The sequence below is a fragment of the Mus pahari genome, chromosome 15 (assembly GCF_900095145.1).
Source record: "Mus pahari chromosome 15, PAHARI_EIJ_v1.1, whole genome shotgun sequence".
Taxonomy (NCBI): Eukaryota; Metazoa; Chordata; class Mammalia; order Rodentia; family Muridae; genus Mus; species Mus pahari.
Genome location: NC_034604.1, coordinates 71,156,417 through 71,174,570, shown reverse-complemented (window position 1 = coordinate 71,174,570; position 18,154 = coordinate 71,156,417). Strand labels below are relative to the sequence as shown.

The window sequence follows — 18,154 nt, the reverse complement described above, 5'->3', positions numbered from 1 at the left end:
AAACAAAGCATGCCTAATCTGTGTGCCCTGGGGCTACCAAAGCTTCCTACTAACAGACCTTGGGTGGGCCTAGGGACCTGTGCTTTCATACGCAGCCCAGGTGATTCAGTCCTGTCTGTCCTCGAGCTGCACCATGAGAAGTCTTGTTCATAATGCAAGAGCATTCTCCCCATAACATGGCAACTGAAGACGGTGTGGTACAGGAAAGGTCCCCTCGTAGCCAGTAATGCCTTCCAGACATTTGGCCCCTCCTATAATGGGACTTGCAAGTCGTTAGTATGCAGGCAACTCAAGAAGGAGGTCCTGTTGAAATTCCGACTCTGGTTCTACCTGAAACTATGAATTTCTAAAAGAATCTATATCATGAATTCTTCTCAAGTTTTTTCTTTAACCTCTTTAACTGGTCTGGGGTGAGGACCAGACATTTGTCAGACATTTGTTTAATATGCAGCCAGCTTTGGAACTCTGTCACAGCGAGGTCCGAGTAGCTGACTGAACCATCGTGACTGGCCAGTCAGCCCAGAGGCTGCCTTATCTCCTTGACTGTGGAGAAATGGGTCTAAGCCTGCTTAATCCATCTCTTGAGCCAGATATAACTTGGGTTTCTGTGTGGAAGGAAGTGGATTGTGAAGGGAAGAACAGGGCCCCTGGGCATTCCGTACAAAGACTAACGCAGTTACCTCTCCAGAATGGAGCTGCCCCTCTCCCTCCTCTTCTGCTTCTAGGTGTTGCTTCTTCTTGGCTCCAAAGCTTGCCGCTTGCAGACGGGAACCAGGTACCATACTGACTTGCCTCTTCTTGCCCCTGGCTAGGTAGCAGTGGAGAGCAGTCACACGGAGCGGGCCAGTGGAAGGCAGAGGAGAGCTCTGAGACCGTGCTCCCCAGGCGTAGGAGCGTGTTCCACATCGAGTGGTCATCCATCCGAAGGAGGAGCAAAGGTTCGTACATCCTCTTCCTCCCACGCAGGCCCCAGCAGACGACAGAGGTACCTACTGTGCAATGGCAGCACCCACTACACAGCGCTCCTTTAAACATGTGACCACTGGCCAAAGCCAAGGGTCTCCTGTATCTGGACACACCCAGCTGTTGGGGAAGTAATCCAGAACAAGCGTCAGGCTTCTGTGGGGCCAGGGAGAGGTCTCAGCTTGGCTCTGGGATTACCTGCAACCCTTTCACAAAGATTCAAATTGAACCTCTCAGGAATACAGCCTGGGACAGCAGCCAGATCTTTTAGAGCTCTTCATGAGATTCAAATTTGCCACCAGTTTATAAAACCCTGGTCACGGCACACGTGGTGCATCTGCCTCTAATCTCTGCATTCAGGAGGCTGAGGCAGGAGGACAGCCAGGAGGAATCCCTCCCAAAACAAACTACCAAAAATCTACCTGCTCAGAAGACTGAAGAAAAGTTCTCACTGTGACAGTGACAGTGGCCAGAGGGCCAAAGCAGAAGGGGATGGTGAGAGAGAAGGGGATCCAAGAAGGCAGCCAAGGTTTAGCAGAGGAGGGTACCAGATACTCGAACCTAGAAACCAGGGACAGAGTCTAGCCAATATCAAGGATCCTGGAGAGATAGTCCAGCCAGCTGAAGAATGGAGAAGCCTCTAATCAGATAGGACAGAGCGTGGTTCCTCCACAGCCCCCAGAGTGGCACAGTCACACAGCTGACCAGCTGGTTGTGCGGGGCACTGTGAGAGATCACACACACACCCAGGAAGCTGCCTTGGTGCCTGTTGGTCTTGCTTTGGTTTGTCCAGTCTTATTCATTCATACCCAATAGAGCAGTTATGGGGAAAACTTGCAGGTAAAGAAGGCAGTGCAGGTCTTTGAGAGAGGTGGGGGGGAGGGAGAGGGGCTGGGAGGTGGGGAGTGCAGCCCATGCAAAGGGGTCTGGGATAGAGGAGTCCCTGGGGAAGGCTGAAGCCTGGCAGCCTGCACCACACAGAAGCAGAGGGACAGTGGGTGGCTCAGAAGGGAGGCCACACATACAAGCCTCAAGTTCTGAGGCAGCCTCTCTGTTTCCTTTTTCCAAAGCTTCCAAACTTTATCCATCTCCCTAAATCAGTGGTGCTCGGCCTTCCTGATTCTGTGACTCTTTAATACATCTCCTTATGTTGTGGTAAACCCCCCCCCACCATAAAATCCTTTTCATTACTACTTCATAGCTGTAATTTTGCTACTGTCATGAATCATAATTTGTTTTTGCCAACAGTCTTAGGCAACCTCTGTGAAAGGGTCTTTTGACCCCAAAATGGGTCGCGACCCACAGATAGAAAAACACTGAAGGACTTCCAAACCACACCAGTGTTTGTAGCACACATAAATGCCAAGGGGATTGATTGATTAATAGCAAAGAGGAAGGCGAGCCCAGCCTGCTATTCCCACACTTGACCACAGGAGGGCACCAGAGTACCAAAGCGTCTAAGGTCTGCTCTCTTTCCAAGAGGACTTAAAAGGATCATCCTTAAAGATAAGCCTGTTGATGATGGGAGATGTTCAGAGTCACGCTGCAAGAGTTCTATAGAGTTACAAGGGCAGAAAGACATCTCAGGACCCATCACAAGTGGCTATATGGCTATAGTGTATCTATCCTGACCCAACTATTAAAATGCCAAAATTCAAAGAAAAAAAATATTAAAGAATTTTCCTTATTTTCTGGGTTTAATTAGAGTTTCTAGCCCGAGCATGGTGGGAGCTTATTGACTAGAGGAACAGAAACTTGTCGGTTAGGCCACAAAGTATGTGTGACCACCGATAGGTTAAAAATAAATATCATCATAGCTGGGCATGGTAGCACTCACCTTTAATCCCTGCACTAGAGAGGCTGAGCGGCTGGATCTCCATAGGAAGCATAAAACCATGGACTCTAATGGCTAAGAGCCCTTCTTTTCTTTACTGTCCAGGCCCTTTTGGAGGCCCCTATTCAGGGAAAGAACCACTTCCCTACCTGTAAGAGAAGCCCACAGTAAAACTCCTTCCTCTATTCGGGGGAAACGCACGTCTCCATGTAAACAGGGCAATAATTTCTCAAAAGACTTTGGCTAGGGCAGGGTGCCAAAGGGCAGGTGTCTGAAGTGACGATTCTCTCTTTCCTTCCAACTCCAGTGTTTGGAAAAGGTGAACACCAAGAGAGACAAACCAAAGAGCCACTTCCCTGCCCGTATCGGAAGCCCACAGTCGAGCTCTTTGTGAGTATGGACATCCCAGGCCAGAGACAGCACCTCGCAGCCCAGAGCCCACAGCAGGCTGGGGGGTTGCAGTCCATCAGGGAGGCTATGAGTTAGGGAGACATCTCTTGAGTTCCTGTTGTCAGAACTGCAGTTCTGTGGATTGAAATGTCTGTTTTCCTCCATTTGCTCTGTTAAAAGTCATACCTTTCCATTTGGATTATCTGTCATCGGTTTGCATTTAGGAAATAAGATTATGTCTTTTGTTTTGTTTTGTTTTGTTTTGTTTAAGAAAACCTTTGTAATTTGACCTCATAGCTCTATTTAAAATTCAAAAACTTAGCATGCTAGGGGAAAATAATTTCTTTCAGAAAGACTGTAAGACATTAGTTTTTTGTTTTTTTTTTAAGACAATCTAGACATCGATAGCTAAATCTTCATTCTACCATTTGACTTTGACCCTTCTTGCCAACGAGAATCCCTGACTGCCTGTGTCCTTATCCGCAGAACGAGGGCAAAGACAGCATCTCATTCTACTGAGGTTGACTATAGTAAATAAGATGGCACATAAAAACGAACAACCTAAAGAGACAGGAGATGCAACTGGTAATAAGGACACATGCTCCACTATGCTGCTTGTGGACGTTGTACATCGTGGTGCGCACTAGGCTCCGCACCACGATGTACAACGTCCACAAGCAGGGTCTTGCAAACTTTATATGCCCCATACAGGGGAACGCCAGGGCCAAGAAGTAGGAGTGGGTGGGCAGGGGAGCAGGGCAGGGGGAGGGTATAGGGGACATTCGGGATAGCATTTGAAATGTAAATGAAGAAAATATCTAATAAAATAAATTTAAGAGAGAGAGAGAGAGAGAGAGAGAGAGAGAGAGAGAGAGAGAGAGAGAGAGAGACGGAGAGAGACAGAGAGAGAGGAGATGGCTAAATAGTTTAACGAAATCTCAAGTGTAAATCTCATCTTGGTCCGCCCCTACCCCTGGCTGCCAAGAGACTCCAAACTTTACCTGATGTGACAACCATAAAATATGAAAGCTTCTTACCTATCTCTGGCCCCTGGCAGGACCTGGACACCATGGAGGAGAACACTGAGATAAAGGTGGAAGCCGGCACAGCCAGGACTTCCTGGATTCAGAGCTCCATGGTCTCTGGGGGGAAGAGAGTCAGCAGAGCCCTCAGCTACATCACAGGAGAGATGAAGGAATGCGGCGAGGGACTTAAAGGTATATTCTGTGACATCACCCCCCTGCCGCCTCCCTCACCCCCCTGGAAACATGCTGCCAGGATTCTCTGCAGACCAGCCCGAGGGCTCTTTCCAGGACATCTCAGACAAGCTATGTGTCCTATAGAAACACCAGTATTTGTGACTGTACTGTAAGGATGGATAGGTAGAATGGGTCTTATTTCTCGACAAAAAAGTTCTGCTGACCCAAACTATCTATCTGAAGACTGCAGACCAGCGCTGGGATTTTGAATCCAGCATTCTAGACAAATAGGTGTTGGGTGGCTTAGAGAAGCTGTGTCTACCCAGTCAGGGGGTTCTCTCTGGGAATCTCCGCATTGCTTGGCTCATGGATTTCATACCCCCTGAGCAGCAAGAGAATTTTCTGGAAATTGTGTGCCACTCTCATGGTAGGTACCTAATTCCCACCATGGGGAAAACAGCTTTAGAGACTAATAGAGGCTGCATCTGGCTAGCAATGGCTGGCAAGGGCTCTGGACATTCAAATGCACCCTGGGGCTTTTTGTTTGGCCTCCTCTCTGACAGGTGAAAATTCACACTGATCCCCTCACTCCCACTGCCACCAGGGACCTGGGCCAGACTCAACCTGATCTGGGCATTTGATGAGTTTGCAACTATCATTTCAGACAAATCTCCAGTGTTCCAGTTTCTTGACTGGGTGCTCCGGGGCATGTCTCAGGTGATGTTTGTGAACAACCCTCTCAGTGGCATCCTCATCGTCCTTGGCCTCTTCGTGCAGAATCCCTGGTGGGCCATCTCAGGTTGCTTGGGCACTGTCATGTCCACCCTGACTGCCCTCATCCTAAGCCAGGACAAGTAAGTCCCCAAGGGCCAGCGTTCTAGTATAAGGCCAGGAGACCCCTTCCTTGAAGGATCCTTGACTCCTCCTTACCCTCTAGTCTCAAACTCATCAAAACAATGGCGCTGGTAATAAACTCCTCTTTGAAGAGTGAAGGATAGACAGGTCTCTTAGTCAGGGTTTTACTGCTGTGAGCAGACACCATGACCAATGTAAGTCTTATAAGGACAACATTTAATTGGGGCTGGCTTACAGGTTCAGAAGTTCAGTCCATTATCATCAAGAAGGGAACACAGCAGCATCCAGGCCAGCATGGTACAGGAGGAGCTAAGAGTTCTACATCTTCATCTGAAGGCTGCTAGCAGAATACTGTCTTGCAGGCAGCTAGGATGAGGGCCTTAAAGCCCACACTCACAGTGACACACCTACTCCAACAAGACCATACCTCCAAATAGTGCCACTCCCTGGGGCCAAGCATATACAAACCATCAAAACTGGTTATCTCCCCAAAAGGGTATCCTGATTAGAGATGGCTTATAGGGCCCCAAGTTAGAAAACTATGACTCTAAAAAACAGTTTAAAATCACAGGGAGGCCCTAACTCCACCAGCATATCCTTGTGCCCCCAGGTCAGCCATTGCAGCAGGACTCCATGGCTACAATGGGGTGCTTGTGGGGCTCCTGATGGCCGTGTTCTCGGACAAGGGCAATTACTACTGGTGGCTACTGCTTCCTGTCATCGTCATGTCCATGACTTGGTGAGTTTACCTGTGCATGTGTGTGTGTGTGTGTGTGTGTGTGTGTGTGTGTGTGTGTGTGTGTGCGCGCGCGCGCGCGCGTGCACACACATTCTGGGAATACAAACTCAGGTCCTAATGTTTGCATGGTGAGTACTTTACCCACTGAGCCATCCTTCCATCCCAAGTAATGTCTTCCTTAACCCAACCCTAGGATTTTGTTTTTAACTTCCATTTTCAAGTGTTTCTTTGGCTTGAATGTTAGGAATTCTGACCAGAGGCAGTTGTTAAGGAAATGAGGGCATCATGCCAGGTCATTTGTGTGTAGTATCTCATCAGCTACCATCCAGATCTCAAAGGGTTTCTAGTCTTGCCCCACCAGAGTACAAAGCAAGAAACTGCTTACCTCATACGCCAAGAGCTGTGCAGGGTCCTGCCAGTGTCTGCAAATCTCATCCCTTCTGCTCCAGCAAGATTTTCTCCATCCCTTTGGCCAATGCTCAGACAGAGACAACCACTCAGGGTGGACTGGAGGCCAGCCATGAGGCAGAAACCTCAAAGTACCAGGCTTCTCCCCCATTTCCAGAAAGTGAAGGGTAGTCTGTCCATGAAGTCAGAATACTTAGACACGCAAAATATATTAACGACTTTAACTGCCTCCCATTCTTCTCCCAAACCCTCCCTCACTCCTCCTGCCCCGGGGGATGGAGTTCTATGACTGTTTGAGGAAACCCAAGGCTCTCCCAAAACCATCCTTCTGAGGTTGAGTGTAAACCTTCCCCCGTGTCTGTGTCCTGCTCAAGAGAGAGACCCAAGGAGAGACAGCCAGCAAGCTGCTTCTCTCTGGGGAAAGTAGGCTTGTCTGCTGCCATGCAGCCCAGTGCCAGGGCAAGCAGCAGCTGACAGGCACTTCTTGTGTTTTCTCCATCAGCCCCATCCTTTCGAGTGCCCTGAGCACCATCTTCAGCAAGTGGGACCTCCCGGTCTTCACACTGCCCTTCAACATTGCCGTGACCCTGTACCTGGCAGCCACGGGCCACCACAATCTCTTCTTTCCCACAACGCTGCTACAGCCTGCAACCGCTCCACCCAACATCACCTGGTCCGAGATCCAAGTGTCTTTGGTAGGTGTCGCGAAAGAAGGGCGGACAGCGCTTGTGCAAATTCGTTGTCAGATTGAATGTACTCATTTTACACAGCGGAAAGATCCACGAACAGTGATTATTCACAATTACTCGGCACAAGGCGTCCTACTGGGAGATACGGTTCTGGTCTCTGCTGAGCTAACCGGTCTGTTTCTGGTCCCGCCCTGTGATCACACAGAGGAAGCAACCAAAGCCAAGTTAAAAGACCCATCCAAGGTTCCACAGTCAATTAGTGGATGGCGAAGTCAAGGCTAGAACTCTGCCTCCTGGTTATATGGCCTGAGCTCTAAGCTGCTCTCCTTTTTGCCGCTTAAGCCCTGTTTTAAGATAATTATGACCCTGTCTATTTTCTTTCATTCATCACACTGAATCATTAAACGATACACACCATGCCTCTCCCCACTGATTTAAGTCACTGGAGCTTATCCCTTCTCTCCGTGAGCCTTGCTTGTGCTTTGAAGCACAAGTTTTCCCTCATTGAGAAACACAGGCAGCAGAGATTCTTATCTTTTTAAAGTATTTTATGGATAATGCTGAACTCTGGAAGCTTGCCAAGATGGTGAATAAGAAGCAGCATTAAAAGTCTTAAAGTGAAAAAAAAAAAAAAAAAAGTCTTAAAGTGGATGGGAAACGTAGCCGTGAGGCTTCTTATCAAACTAGGAACGCATTTCTCCCCCTAAGAGCTCCTACTCTCCATGACATTAAAGGATTTCCCGTTCCAATCTGTAGCTCGTCGTTATTGGTGATCAGTCACCACAAAGCCATTTGGGCTTGTTAAAGGACCTCGCAGAAATAAGGATGCCGGGTGCCTCTCAGCATTCCATGGTGTTGTTGACAGACTGCGAATGCACTGAGAGTTACTCAGAAAAGAGAGCTCTTCTGCCAGCCCTAGCCTTGGCCGTTGTTGTGGTTATGTGAGGACTTTCCTGAGCCAGAGGCAAGAAAAGGAGCCGTGTTGGTGATTCACTCCCCCACTGATGGTGTTTATCCGGTCACTATCCTTTGGAGGCAAAGTTGCTCTACTCAGTATGCTATGAAGAGATAATGTTAGAATTCGTGAGCTGTGTCTCATTATATTCTCGATCAAAACTATCTCAAACTCTTAAAGAACTGAAATGTTTTTAATAATCCTATACAAATAAGCTTAGACCACCACACTCCCCCTGCAAAGATTCAGAAAAATAATGTTTGGTAGTCGTTCTTAAAGGAATAAACTCCTTGGACTATGATACTTGTGCGTTGAGCCTTCCAATTAAAACTTGTACTTTGCCTTTCAAGAAAGCAAGTGATGGATGTCAGAAAGAGGGTCTAGAGGTCCCAACAATATTGAGTGATCACTGAGGAGACTCCCCAGAGGGAACAGCTAAGCATGGCTGAATCACTGTCATTGACTGTGTATATGCCCCTGTCCAAAAAGAGTTAGTGTGGGGCTTCGGTGCAGAGGTGAGCGCTATTTACTTCCTCTGTAACAAGCATGTGACTCGTTCTACAGCTTCTGAGAGCCATCCCGGTTGGAATCGGCCAAGTGTACGGCTGTGACAACCCTTGGACTGGAGGCATCTTTCTGGTCGCTCTGTTCATCTCTTCGCCTCTCATTTGCTTGCATGCTGCCATTGGATCCACCATAGGGATGTTAGCAGGTTTGTGTCATCTCTTCTAATGATGCCCATTTGAATGAGCTATAGGATGTTAATACCCGGGGCTGGTTTCAGAAGAAAATAGTGAAGGTCTTTAACATTGCACTGCTCCTTGGAAATTTACCCTTCCCCTCATGCCCACATTCTGAATTTTTGGAACTAGGGTCCTCCTGTTCCTCTAAGCAAAAGCCATCCTCAAGAAAGACTGCCGTGTGAGACGTTTAGCCTGAAGTATAAATGTAAAGTCTGAGAGAGGTTTGCTCAAGAATAATTAAAGATGGAAGAGGAGGCTCTGTTCACAGTCAAGGTTTTGTGTGGAGGATTTTTAGGTATGCAGCAAAGAAAAGACATTCTCTGTACTGTTTAAGTCGGACCCTTCCCCCAAGGGTCTCTTCAACTCATCACGACCATTAGCCACTACCATTCCCATAGTTCTGTGCATTCATTTCCTTTAGATGAATTGCCATTGAATAACATTGAAATTCTTTTTTCTGCACACCTGCCTATGAGGCTATCTGATTCTGGCTTGAGGACGGGGTGTGTTTCAGGAAGGCAGACAAGCCCGGTAAGACCTATGCTTTCTTCCTCTCAGCGCTCAGCATTGCCACACCCTTTGACTCCATCTACTTCGGCCTGTGTGGCTTCAACAGCACCCTGGCCTGCATCGCCATCGGCGGCATGTTCTACGTCATCACCTGGCAGACCCACCTGCTCGCCATTGCCTGTGGTAGGTACCACTCACGGAATCCCCTTCCCATCACAAAGACCTGTGCAGTCCCCTGTGTAATCCCCTGCGAAGGAACCCACTGGTGACAGTCCAGCTACTTGCTATTCCCACAAAGATAACAGGCGATTGGATTGTCTCCTTGTATAAGCATTAGGTTGATGCTGCCCTTTGCGGCTCCAACTACGTTAGTTGTGCAGGTGCTTCTTGGCCACTGGGGGACAGGTACTTTTAGATGATATTGTTTCCTTGTTGCTCAGAGGCTGTCTCCTGGGATTGTTGCTCTCCTGGCTGCTCATGGGGCTGGGAGAGCCGCTCTCCAGTGTTAGCCCTTACAGGTAGAATTGGGCAACACACAGCGTGCACAGTGACATTGAGCCTACATCCTGGGGATGAGCCCTCTTGCCCATTTGTTCAGCGTCACAGGAAGTTAGGATGACTGTCATAACTTGGCAGGTTTACATATTCTCAACCTTAAGTATCTTTTGTTTTCCTGATCTATGAATGGAAACAAAGTAAAACTCTTTCTGACCAAAATATTTGAAACAGGGTTTCTATTTCAGTTCAGCCACTGCTGAAATGTTACCAATTGAGTTGTTTTTTTTTTTCTAAAAAAATATATGTTTCCAATAAAAAGTTCCAGAATATTTTTTCTAATCGCGAGGTTTCGGACCCATATATCCATACATCCGTTTCTTTAAGATAGTTTGCAGGGATACTTCTCTTTCATTTTATGGCCACCACTGCAGAGATGGGGAGATGTATCCTAAATGAGATGTGACTGAAAACTGAAGTTTTTCTTTCTGTCTTCTTAAGAGTTGTTTTCTGCTGCAACAAAAATATCAATACAGGACTGGCATAGTACAGCTACTTATGAAATTGAAATTGTCATACCAACCAAATTAAGGCAGCCATTCTCAAAGTACTCACATAAAGGACAAAATCAACACTATCTCATTCTATCCCCCAGAGTCTGTTATGATTCTGCTTGGCAAGGGACATGCCAACAAGCAGGGCTAGGACAGGGTGACAGAGGTGAGGCAGCTTGGATATGCCCAAAGCCAGGGTCATACAGGTGAGGACCGACAAGTTCCAGGCACTTCCCTCACCGTGCCCAGTGCCAATCTTGCCAAAGTAGCAATTAAGTAGCTCTGTGTCATGTGAGACTCAGTGGTCCTTAGCGGGGGACATTTAGCAGTGTCTGATGACTTTTTAATTTGCCACACCTAGGAGAAGGAGGGAGTAGTGCTCTTGGCATCTGATCTGTAATTGGGTTGAATATCCCATAATGCACAGCACAGACCAGACCCACAGCAGCTTGTCCTTGGCGCCAGAGCAGCGAGCATGGTGCATGGTTTCTCCTTTGCTCCCCCACTCCCACCCTCAGTGTGTGGATACTCTTCCTGTGCCCATTGCAAAGATGGAACACTAAGGCTAACAGGAACAGAGGCGACTCCCCAGCCAGGCTTGTAAAAGGTGTGCTCTCTACGAGGTGTCCAATCTTTCCCACAATCCCTTCTCCCACTTGAGGTGAAAGGCTCAGAGAAGAAAAACCCTTTCCACAGTTATACACCCATGGTGGGTTAGATGGGCAAGGTGGAAGATTCATTCCACCACAGTCCATTCCACACACACCCAGGGTGGATGGCCCCCTCCCCACAATCCTGACAAGCTATGCTCTCTGATTCCTTCTTTCACGTAGTCACCGTCCTCCCTGTTCTTCCATCCTATGACCACACACAAGGCCTTTCAGAGATCTTGATATAACAGATCAAGTTTGACTAAAAATAAAATAAGAGTAGAGCCAGGAAAACATAAGAGTAAATCTACCCTGGGGATTACATAGACCCTGGGGATGACAGAGCAGTCATGTAGGGTTAGGCTCAGGAGGGGGCACTCTCTGAAGCTTCTTCACGGGCCAAGCCTGGAGCTGCCCTGTGATCTCACATCTCCTCTACACTTTGGGGCGTCTGTGGTACTTGGGGTGATGTCCCCTCTACTCTCATCTTTATAACCTCATAACATTGAGAAGCTGCAGTCCACAGTGGTTAGAGCTCCCCCCAAGATCCAGATGGTCAGGACTCTGCCAATGTCAGCCACACAGTCCTAGGAAGCCACCTCAGATCTCAGTGTCTGACACAAACCGTGCTCCCTCTGTGTGACCGTTGTCATGGTGACATCAGATGGATGACTGATTGGAGAGCAGAACTGATATCTAGGAAGAATCTGGAAGGTTTATTCCTGGTTCTCTGTTGTCAAGGAAAGGGTGTCAGGGACTCCAAGTCCTCTAGCAGAAGCAGGTGGCCAGGTGGGAGGGACACTGGAAGCTGCTTCCTGCTTCAAACTCTGTGTTACATAACCTACTCCTCCACCTCTTCTACTCTGCAAACTCAAATCTCTAGTTCAGAAGCAACAACAGGCTTCAACTCCCAGCTGTGTACAGCTCTGTTATTACTTAGTCCGTCCGGAACTGGGGTGTGTGTGTGTGTGTGTGTGTGTGTGTGTGTGTGTGTAAGTGTGTGGATGTGTATGAGTGTATGAGTGTGTGTGTGTGTATGTCTGTGAGTGTGTGTGTGTATGTCTGTGAGTGTGTGTATGTGTGTGTTAATGTGTATGAGTGTGTGTGTGTTAATGTGTATGAGTGTGTGTGTGTGTGTGTGTGTGTGTGTGTGTGTGTGTGTAAAACCACTGCTTACCTAGAGGGAATGCTGAAAAACTGACTGGTGTTGCCACTAGCTGGGCCTAAAGTACCTCTAATAAAGGTTAGCTGTCCTTAATATCTTAAGGGCAACTGGGACGTCTCTTGTGAGGCTGCAAAGCCCGATTCTGTTGGCCCATTTTGCTGCCTTCCATTTTCTCCTGGTGCTTGGTTCTTCCCAGGAGTCAACTTCTTCATGGTCCTTTCTGCCCAGCCTAAAACACAAAGCAGTAGGCAGGTCTGGTCTCCCCGAAACATACAGGATGACGTTTCTCCCTGGAAACCCTCATTATGCTAACAGCTCCTGATGGGATAACACAACAGGGAATTCCGAGACTCGCTTGCCTTTGCGTTATTGTAAAAATTTCATTTATGGTTTATGCCGTTAAATGTTCCTTTGCTGGAAAGCATGGTGGTGGGACCCAAGAGAATTGTCACAGTTAAATTATGCCCCTCCCCCACCCCGGGTTTTTGTTTTTGTTTTTTTGTTTTTTTAACAAAGTTCATCTGCTATCTTAGCTGTGCTGGCATTTTCGTGGAATTTAACACTTTTAAAGCTTTAAGGCACTGGGAATGAAACTCAGTTCGGGTGAGAGATACCATGTGAGGCATAACATTAATGCAGAGGGGATATGGAGAGTAAGCTAGGCTACTGTTGAATCTTGACTGAGCTGTTTCCGATTGTCTCTTTTTCTAGCCCTGTTCGCAGCCTACCTGGGTGCTGCCCTGGCCAACATGCTGTCTGTGGTAAGTCACGTGGGCTACAAACCACATATCCCCCTCCACCCCCCAAATATTTCCATCAAACCCCTCTGCCCTTTGGTTCACATCCTGCTAGCCACCTTAGTTCTGCCAGGAAGTAGACCTTAAACACTTATGCATCAACTTTGGGCAGGGGTCACTTTGAGGAGCGGATCTTTCAAATATAACTCCATTATAATCTACCATCCTATAGAACTAAGCTTAAATCTTTATTATTTAACTTGTGCACATACATAAATTATCCTCTTGCCTGGCGTATGGACCAGTCCAAGTCTTTATCCCGTAGCAGCTAGCATGACTCATGGAGAGGGTCGTTGGCAATAACTTCTGGGAACAGAGAGCCATGAGGGTGTCATCCAAAGAGAATCCTAAGCTCAGGACTATGGGCACACATAGTCCCGGAAACTCTTCTTTGTCTTGGACCCAGTTTAGGGTAGTGTGCAAAGCAGGAGCCCAGCACACAGTGTTCAGGGCTCACCTAGCAAATCAATCTACCCTGTTCCACCTAAGATCAAAGTAGAAGCGGAACTTTACATGGACAAGTGTTATTCACCTTGGGGTCGTGATCTCTATACCCCAAGAAGTCAAGTTTATCACCCATTCTTTAGAAGTGAGTTTAACACAGCCAAATAGTAAAAGAGTAGGACTAGAGATGTGTTCAATGTGGCTTCATGGGGAAGAAGGGGGGAAAGATTCAGTGACCCTCTCTTAAGCCCACCTTCTGGGGGGTCCTGAAGTAAGAGAGTCAGTAGTATAAATATCTAAGCAGTCCTGGGCAAGGTGTGGTCTTCCCAAATACTGGCCCATTATTGTCCGGGCTTTAGGCCCATCCCATATGGTAGTCTAACAAGTTGTAACTCTCTCTCTCTCCTGGAGACAAGACGCCACCCCCATGCCCAGCCTGGCATCTTTTCTATAGTGAGATTCTTGGGAAATTTTCTATTTCTTGAGGTCTATTCTTTCAATAGACTATATCCAATATATTGGGATATATTTTATATATATATATATATATATATATATATATATATATATATATATATATATTTTTACCAGGCTGGCTACACAAGCAGAAAGCATCACAGATTCAACATCTGGAGACAGTGTAGATATTTCATAAAACACCCGTGTAGATTCATCCTTCACCTCTATCAGAAGAGAGGGTGGGGCTTAGCATGGGGAGCCAAATTAGCCTCTCCTGATACCATCCCATCTTTTCCAGTGGACTGAGTCCCGCTGATGCTTCCGGTCATGCTGTGTGTGCCTTCACTACAACTTGACACACAGCATTACAACAACTTTGGCACTCACCAGTCCTCTTTCAGCTTTTTATCCCATGCGCTACACTAGAACAGGGACCCTACATGTTTGTCTGTGAATTTTAGAGTTTTACGACAGGAGGAGAAAAGAGAAGGAAGAGATCATGAGGGAATGAAGCCCTGAGGGAGTGAACACCCACACCAGGGGATGCTAGAATGGGGGCGAGGGGCCCTCAGAAGCACTGCATGGAGACGAGAGGGTAGATTGTGACCTCTCGGACATCCATCCATCCTAGGCTTTCACCATCAATTCTGGCACCAACAATTCTCCTGATCCATCATTCAATAAACATACCATGTGCTGTCTGCCTCAGATAATGCCCTAGAGGAGATGCAGGAAGCTTCGGTTCCCAGATCTAGAGGCGCACAGTGCTGAATGCCCCTCCCCCCCAGCACTGAGAGGTTAAGGACTGTGCCATTCCACGTAGGCATTCTTCCAAACAAAAGAAAGTTGACTTGTGATGCTGATGAGTGTCAAGGACACTGAAAAAAAACTTCTTAACGGCCATCAACTTACCCAGAAGAAATTTCCAACTTCATTGAGGAGCATGATATAAAAGCATTGAAGTACATTTATAAAACCATTCAGCGACTCCTCAGAAAAGCCCTATGAGCCATTATCCTTTGCCTTTCTAACCAGCATATGAGCATGCAAGTCCTGGCCCCCCAACAATGCTGCTATCTGCTTGATAATAATGACTGTGCCCGTAGGCCCATTTACTGGGTACTTGGCACTTGCTAAGCAACAGCTCTCTGAGTAGGCAGCAGCACACTGTTGAGGGAAAATGTCTCAGGAAGATTAAAAAAAAAGCTATAATAAGGTAATCAGAGCTGAGACTTGTCTGCAGTGGCGCTTCAATGGATGCTTCCCAAAACACTTTACTGCATCTTATTAGAGCTTTGGGAAGACTTGTTGAGTGGAGTCCATCACTCATGTGGTTCCAAAGTCTTGCTAGCAGTGTGCTCTTTGGACTGTCACGTGACAAGGACATGGCACCACCTGACAAGGAGTGTTACCTCCTGGCACCACCTGAGGCTTCTATTGATTGTGGTAAAATGTTGGAGGACAGAAGGATCATGTGATCTGCCTCATAATTGAATTCGTAGGCTCTTGGCAAATCATTCACTCAGTTACCTCAGGACGGGAGGGGAGGATGGAGAGAAGTATTAAATATTGCAGAGTGCCTCTGGGAAGGCGAGGCAGCTCAACACGGTGAAGCATGAGTGTGGAGGTGGGAGAACCCTTAAGAAGATGAAGATGAGTAGCTAACCTTCCCCTCCCTCCGCAAGGACAAGCCCACTACTCCTTTGTTTCTCTCCACATTGCTTATTGCCTGCATCGCCATAAAAGGTTTCTGCTCCACAGTTCCTAAGTGCCGTCTACCACTACTTGGTCCTCTAGCCTTTTCAGATCTAGGGCCCTGTAGATACAGTCTCTGTGCCCTTCAGTTCATGCTCTCTAAAGAGGCATTCTACTGCCTCATGCCAGGAGCCTGTTTAAATCAGGTGCCTCTCTTTGGTCCAATCAACTACAGCCATGTAGTTAAAAGATGGCTGCCAAATGCATTCCTTCAAAAGAGGCTGATGGAAGAAGGCATGGAATGCCCACAGTTCCTGGAACTGGAAGTATAGACTGCCCAGGTTCCCCAAGACAAAACAAGTCTTGCACATAAAAATGCATGAACAACTATGAAGGGTTCAATAGCCCCATTTTGGAAGGTGTGTGTGTGTGTGTGTGTTTATCTGTCACAGGATAAACTAAAGACCTGATTTCATTTGTGTTAGCTATCAATTAACTATTTCCCCCTCACCAATCAGCTCTTCTGTAACTGGGGCTATATGTAACAAATAAGGGCCAGTTAAACAAGCATTCACAGCTGATGTCACACAAGTGCCTCCTCTCTTCTCTCCCTCCAGTTTGGATTACCACCCTGCACCTGGCCCTTCTGCCTCTCGGCGCTCACCTTCCTCCTCCTCACAACCAACAACCCTGCCATCTATAAGCTGCCCCTCAGCAAAGTCACCTACCCAGAGGCCAACCGCATCTACTTCCTGTCCCAGGAGAAAAACAGAAGGGCATCTACGATAACTAAGTACCAGGCCTACGATGTCTCCTAAGCTGCCCTTTCTAAAGCACACCATGTCAATGCAGCCTCTGTCCGGGTACATGGTCTGCACCCTAAGCTAAAACTAAGGTCACTGAACCACCCTTCTTTCTAATACACATGTGGCTGTTGGTTGGGACCCTCACTAAGATGTGCAGAACTCCTCAAAGCCTTGCTAGCTTAGACTAAATGCCCACTGATGGCTCTTTGGGAACACTCTGTGGGGGGAGCAGCTAGCCACCCCTTTCGATTATTCAGCAGAACAGAGCATGATGCCAGGAAATGCTCATTAGCCTGCAAGGCAAGAGGGCCTGGTCCCTACCCTGCTCTGCCACTAATGAGTTCCAACTGTCTTGGGCCAGCCCTACCCCTACCCCACCCCCAACTCAGCCTGGGTTTTTTGTTGCCAAAGATTTCTTTCCGACAAGGAGGGACTCCAGAGTCCTTCTACCTCAGAAATGTTCTTTTCCGTCTCCTGTAAACTAATCAACTCACCATGACCAGCAAGTGATTATCCTGACTTGAGACACTTAGGGAATGGCTCTCAGAGGAGAGAGTTAGTGTCCTGCGGGAGTTTATCCTTAGACATGGGAGGAGGTGCTTTTCAGACTTGGGACTAGACGCCTGAATCATTGAAAATGCCAATGTACCTTCTTTGCACCGTAGAAATAATTCCAGAAACATCATATGGTAAGAACTGATCTTTTCCAACATCCAATCATAGTGTAAACAAACGTCTTTGCTTGTGTAATATTTCAAATCGGTACTGTCATTAAACTTGAAATTTGCAAGTGGGTATCTGGGTTTTCTTAAAACAAGGCTTTCCTACACACTCAAGTAGAGTGCACTGGGAGATTTTCACCCAAGCATGTGTCTGGAAAGAGAAAATGGGCTTAAAGGAGATCAGGAAAGATGTCAGGTTTTCTTGTGGAGAGTTAGTTAGTTATACAGATCTATCCATGCGCATTGCTTCCCCTGGTGCTGGTACAGATTAAAATCCTGTCACTTTTCAGCAGACAGTCTTTCAGCCTTGGGCACCAAGATTACTAACACAGCCCTTCCTGAATGGCTAGTCACTTGTTACTTAGTTACACTGGGCGTGTCTCCCTCTGTGCTCCTGAGGTGCAGGCATCCTTCACAGAAAGCCACTTGGCCCAGCCCTTCTTCAGAGGAGCAGGAACCTCTTCTAACAACACTGAGACCTCAACACAGGCTTCCAGTTCAGCGTGATGAGGTGCTGAGGTAACCAGGGACTCAGGGCTGGGGCTACTGCTCAGTCAGTAAAGTGCTTGCTACACAAACGTGAGGACCTGAGCTCAGACTCCCAGGCACACATAAAGAGCTATAGGCATGATGGCCCCTGCAAATCTAACAGTAGGATGAGGCAGGCAGACTCCTGAAGCTGGCAGTTCACCTAGACTTGCAGAATTGGTGGGCTCCTGATTCCATGCAGAATGGTAAAAACTTCTATTTCTGGCCTCCACATGTACCCCCAACACACACACATACACACACACTCACACACACACACACACACAAATATACATGCATATATGGTTGAGGGGTAGGCAACAGCAAGAAGACAGACTATAAATGCTTATTTAAGGAAGAAAGGTAGAACTACGTTTTACTGAAATCCATTTTTTTAAAAAGCTAGTTTCCACGTTGATATTTTTTATTCTCGGTATGCCAGAAATCCCTGCCAGTTTTTACCAGCAGCCCAAGAGCCCTGAGACATATATTCCTCCTCCAGGTCCCATCCCACCCCTTATGACTTTCCCAGGAAAATAGAGCAGTTCTCCAAG

General features: G+C 47.3%; 1 protein-coding gene across 1 annotated transcript in view; it reads left to right on the top strand.

Moving 5' to 3' along the window:
* The window catches only part of Slc14a2 (solute carrier family 14 member 2), a 438,498-nt gene extending 421,358 nt beyond the window's left edge, over window positions 1-17,140 (top strand). The window contains exons 13-22 of the mRNA XM_021214198.1: window positions 813-938; window positions 3,105-3,187; window positions 4,245-4,404; window positions 5,051-5,240; window positions 5,852-5,980; window positions 6,891-7,083; window positions 8,597-8,744; window positions 9,334-9,468; window positions 12,861-12,910; window positions 16,162-17,140. Coding sequence (XP_021069857.1) covers window positions 813-938; window positions 3,105-3,187; window positions 4,245-4,404; window positions 5,051-5,240; window positions 5,852-5,980; window positions 6,891-7,083; window positions 8,597-8,744; window positions 9,334-9,468; window positions 12,861-12,910; window positions 16,162-16,362 — 1,415 coding nt within the window. The 3' untranslated portion in view covers window positions 16,363-17,140. The remainder of the gene's footprint in view (window positions 1-812; window positions 939-3,104; window positions 3,188-4,244; window positions 4,405-5,050; window positions 5,241-5,851; window positions 5,981-6,890; window positions 7,084-8,596; window positions 8,745-9,333; window positions 9,469-12,860; window positions 12,911-16,161) is intronic.
* The last annotated feature ends 1,014 nt before the right edge of the window (window positions 17,141-18,154 follow it).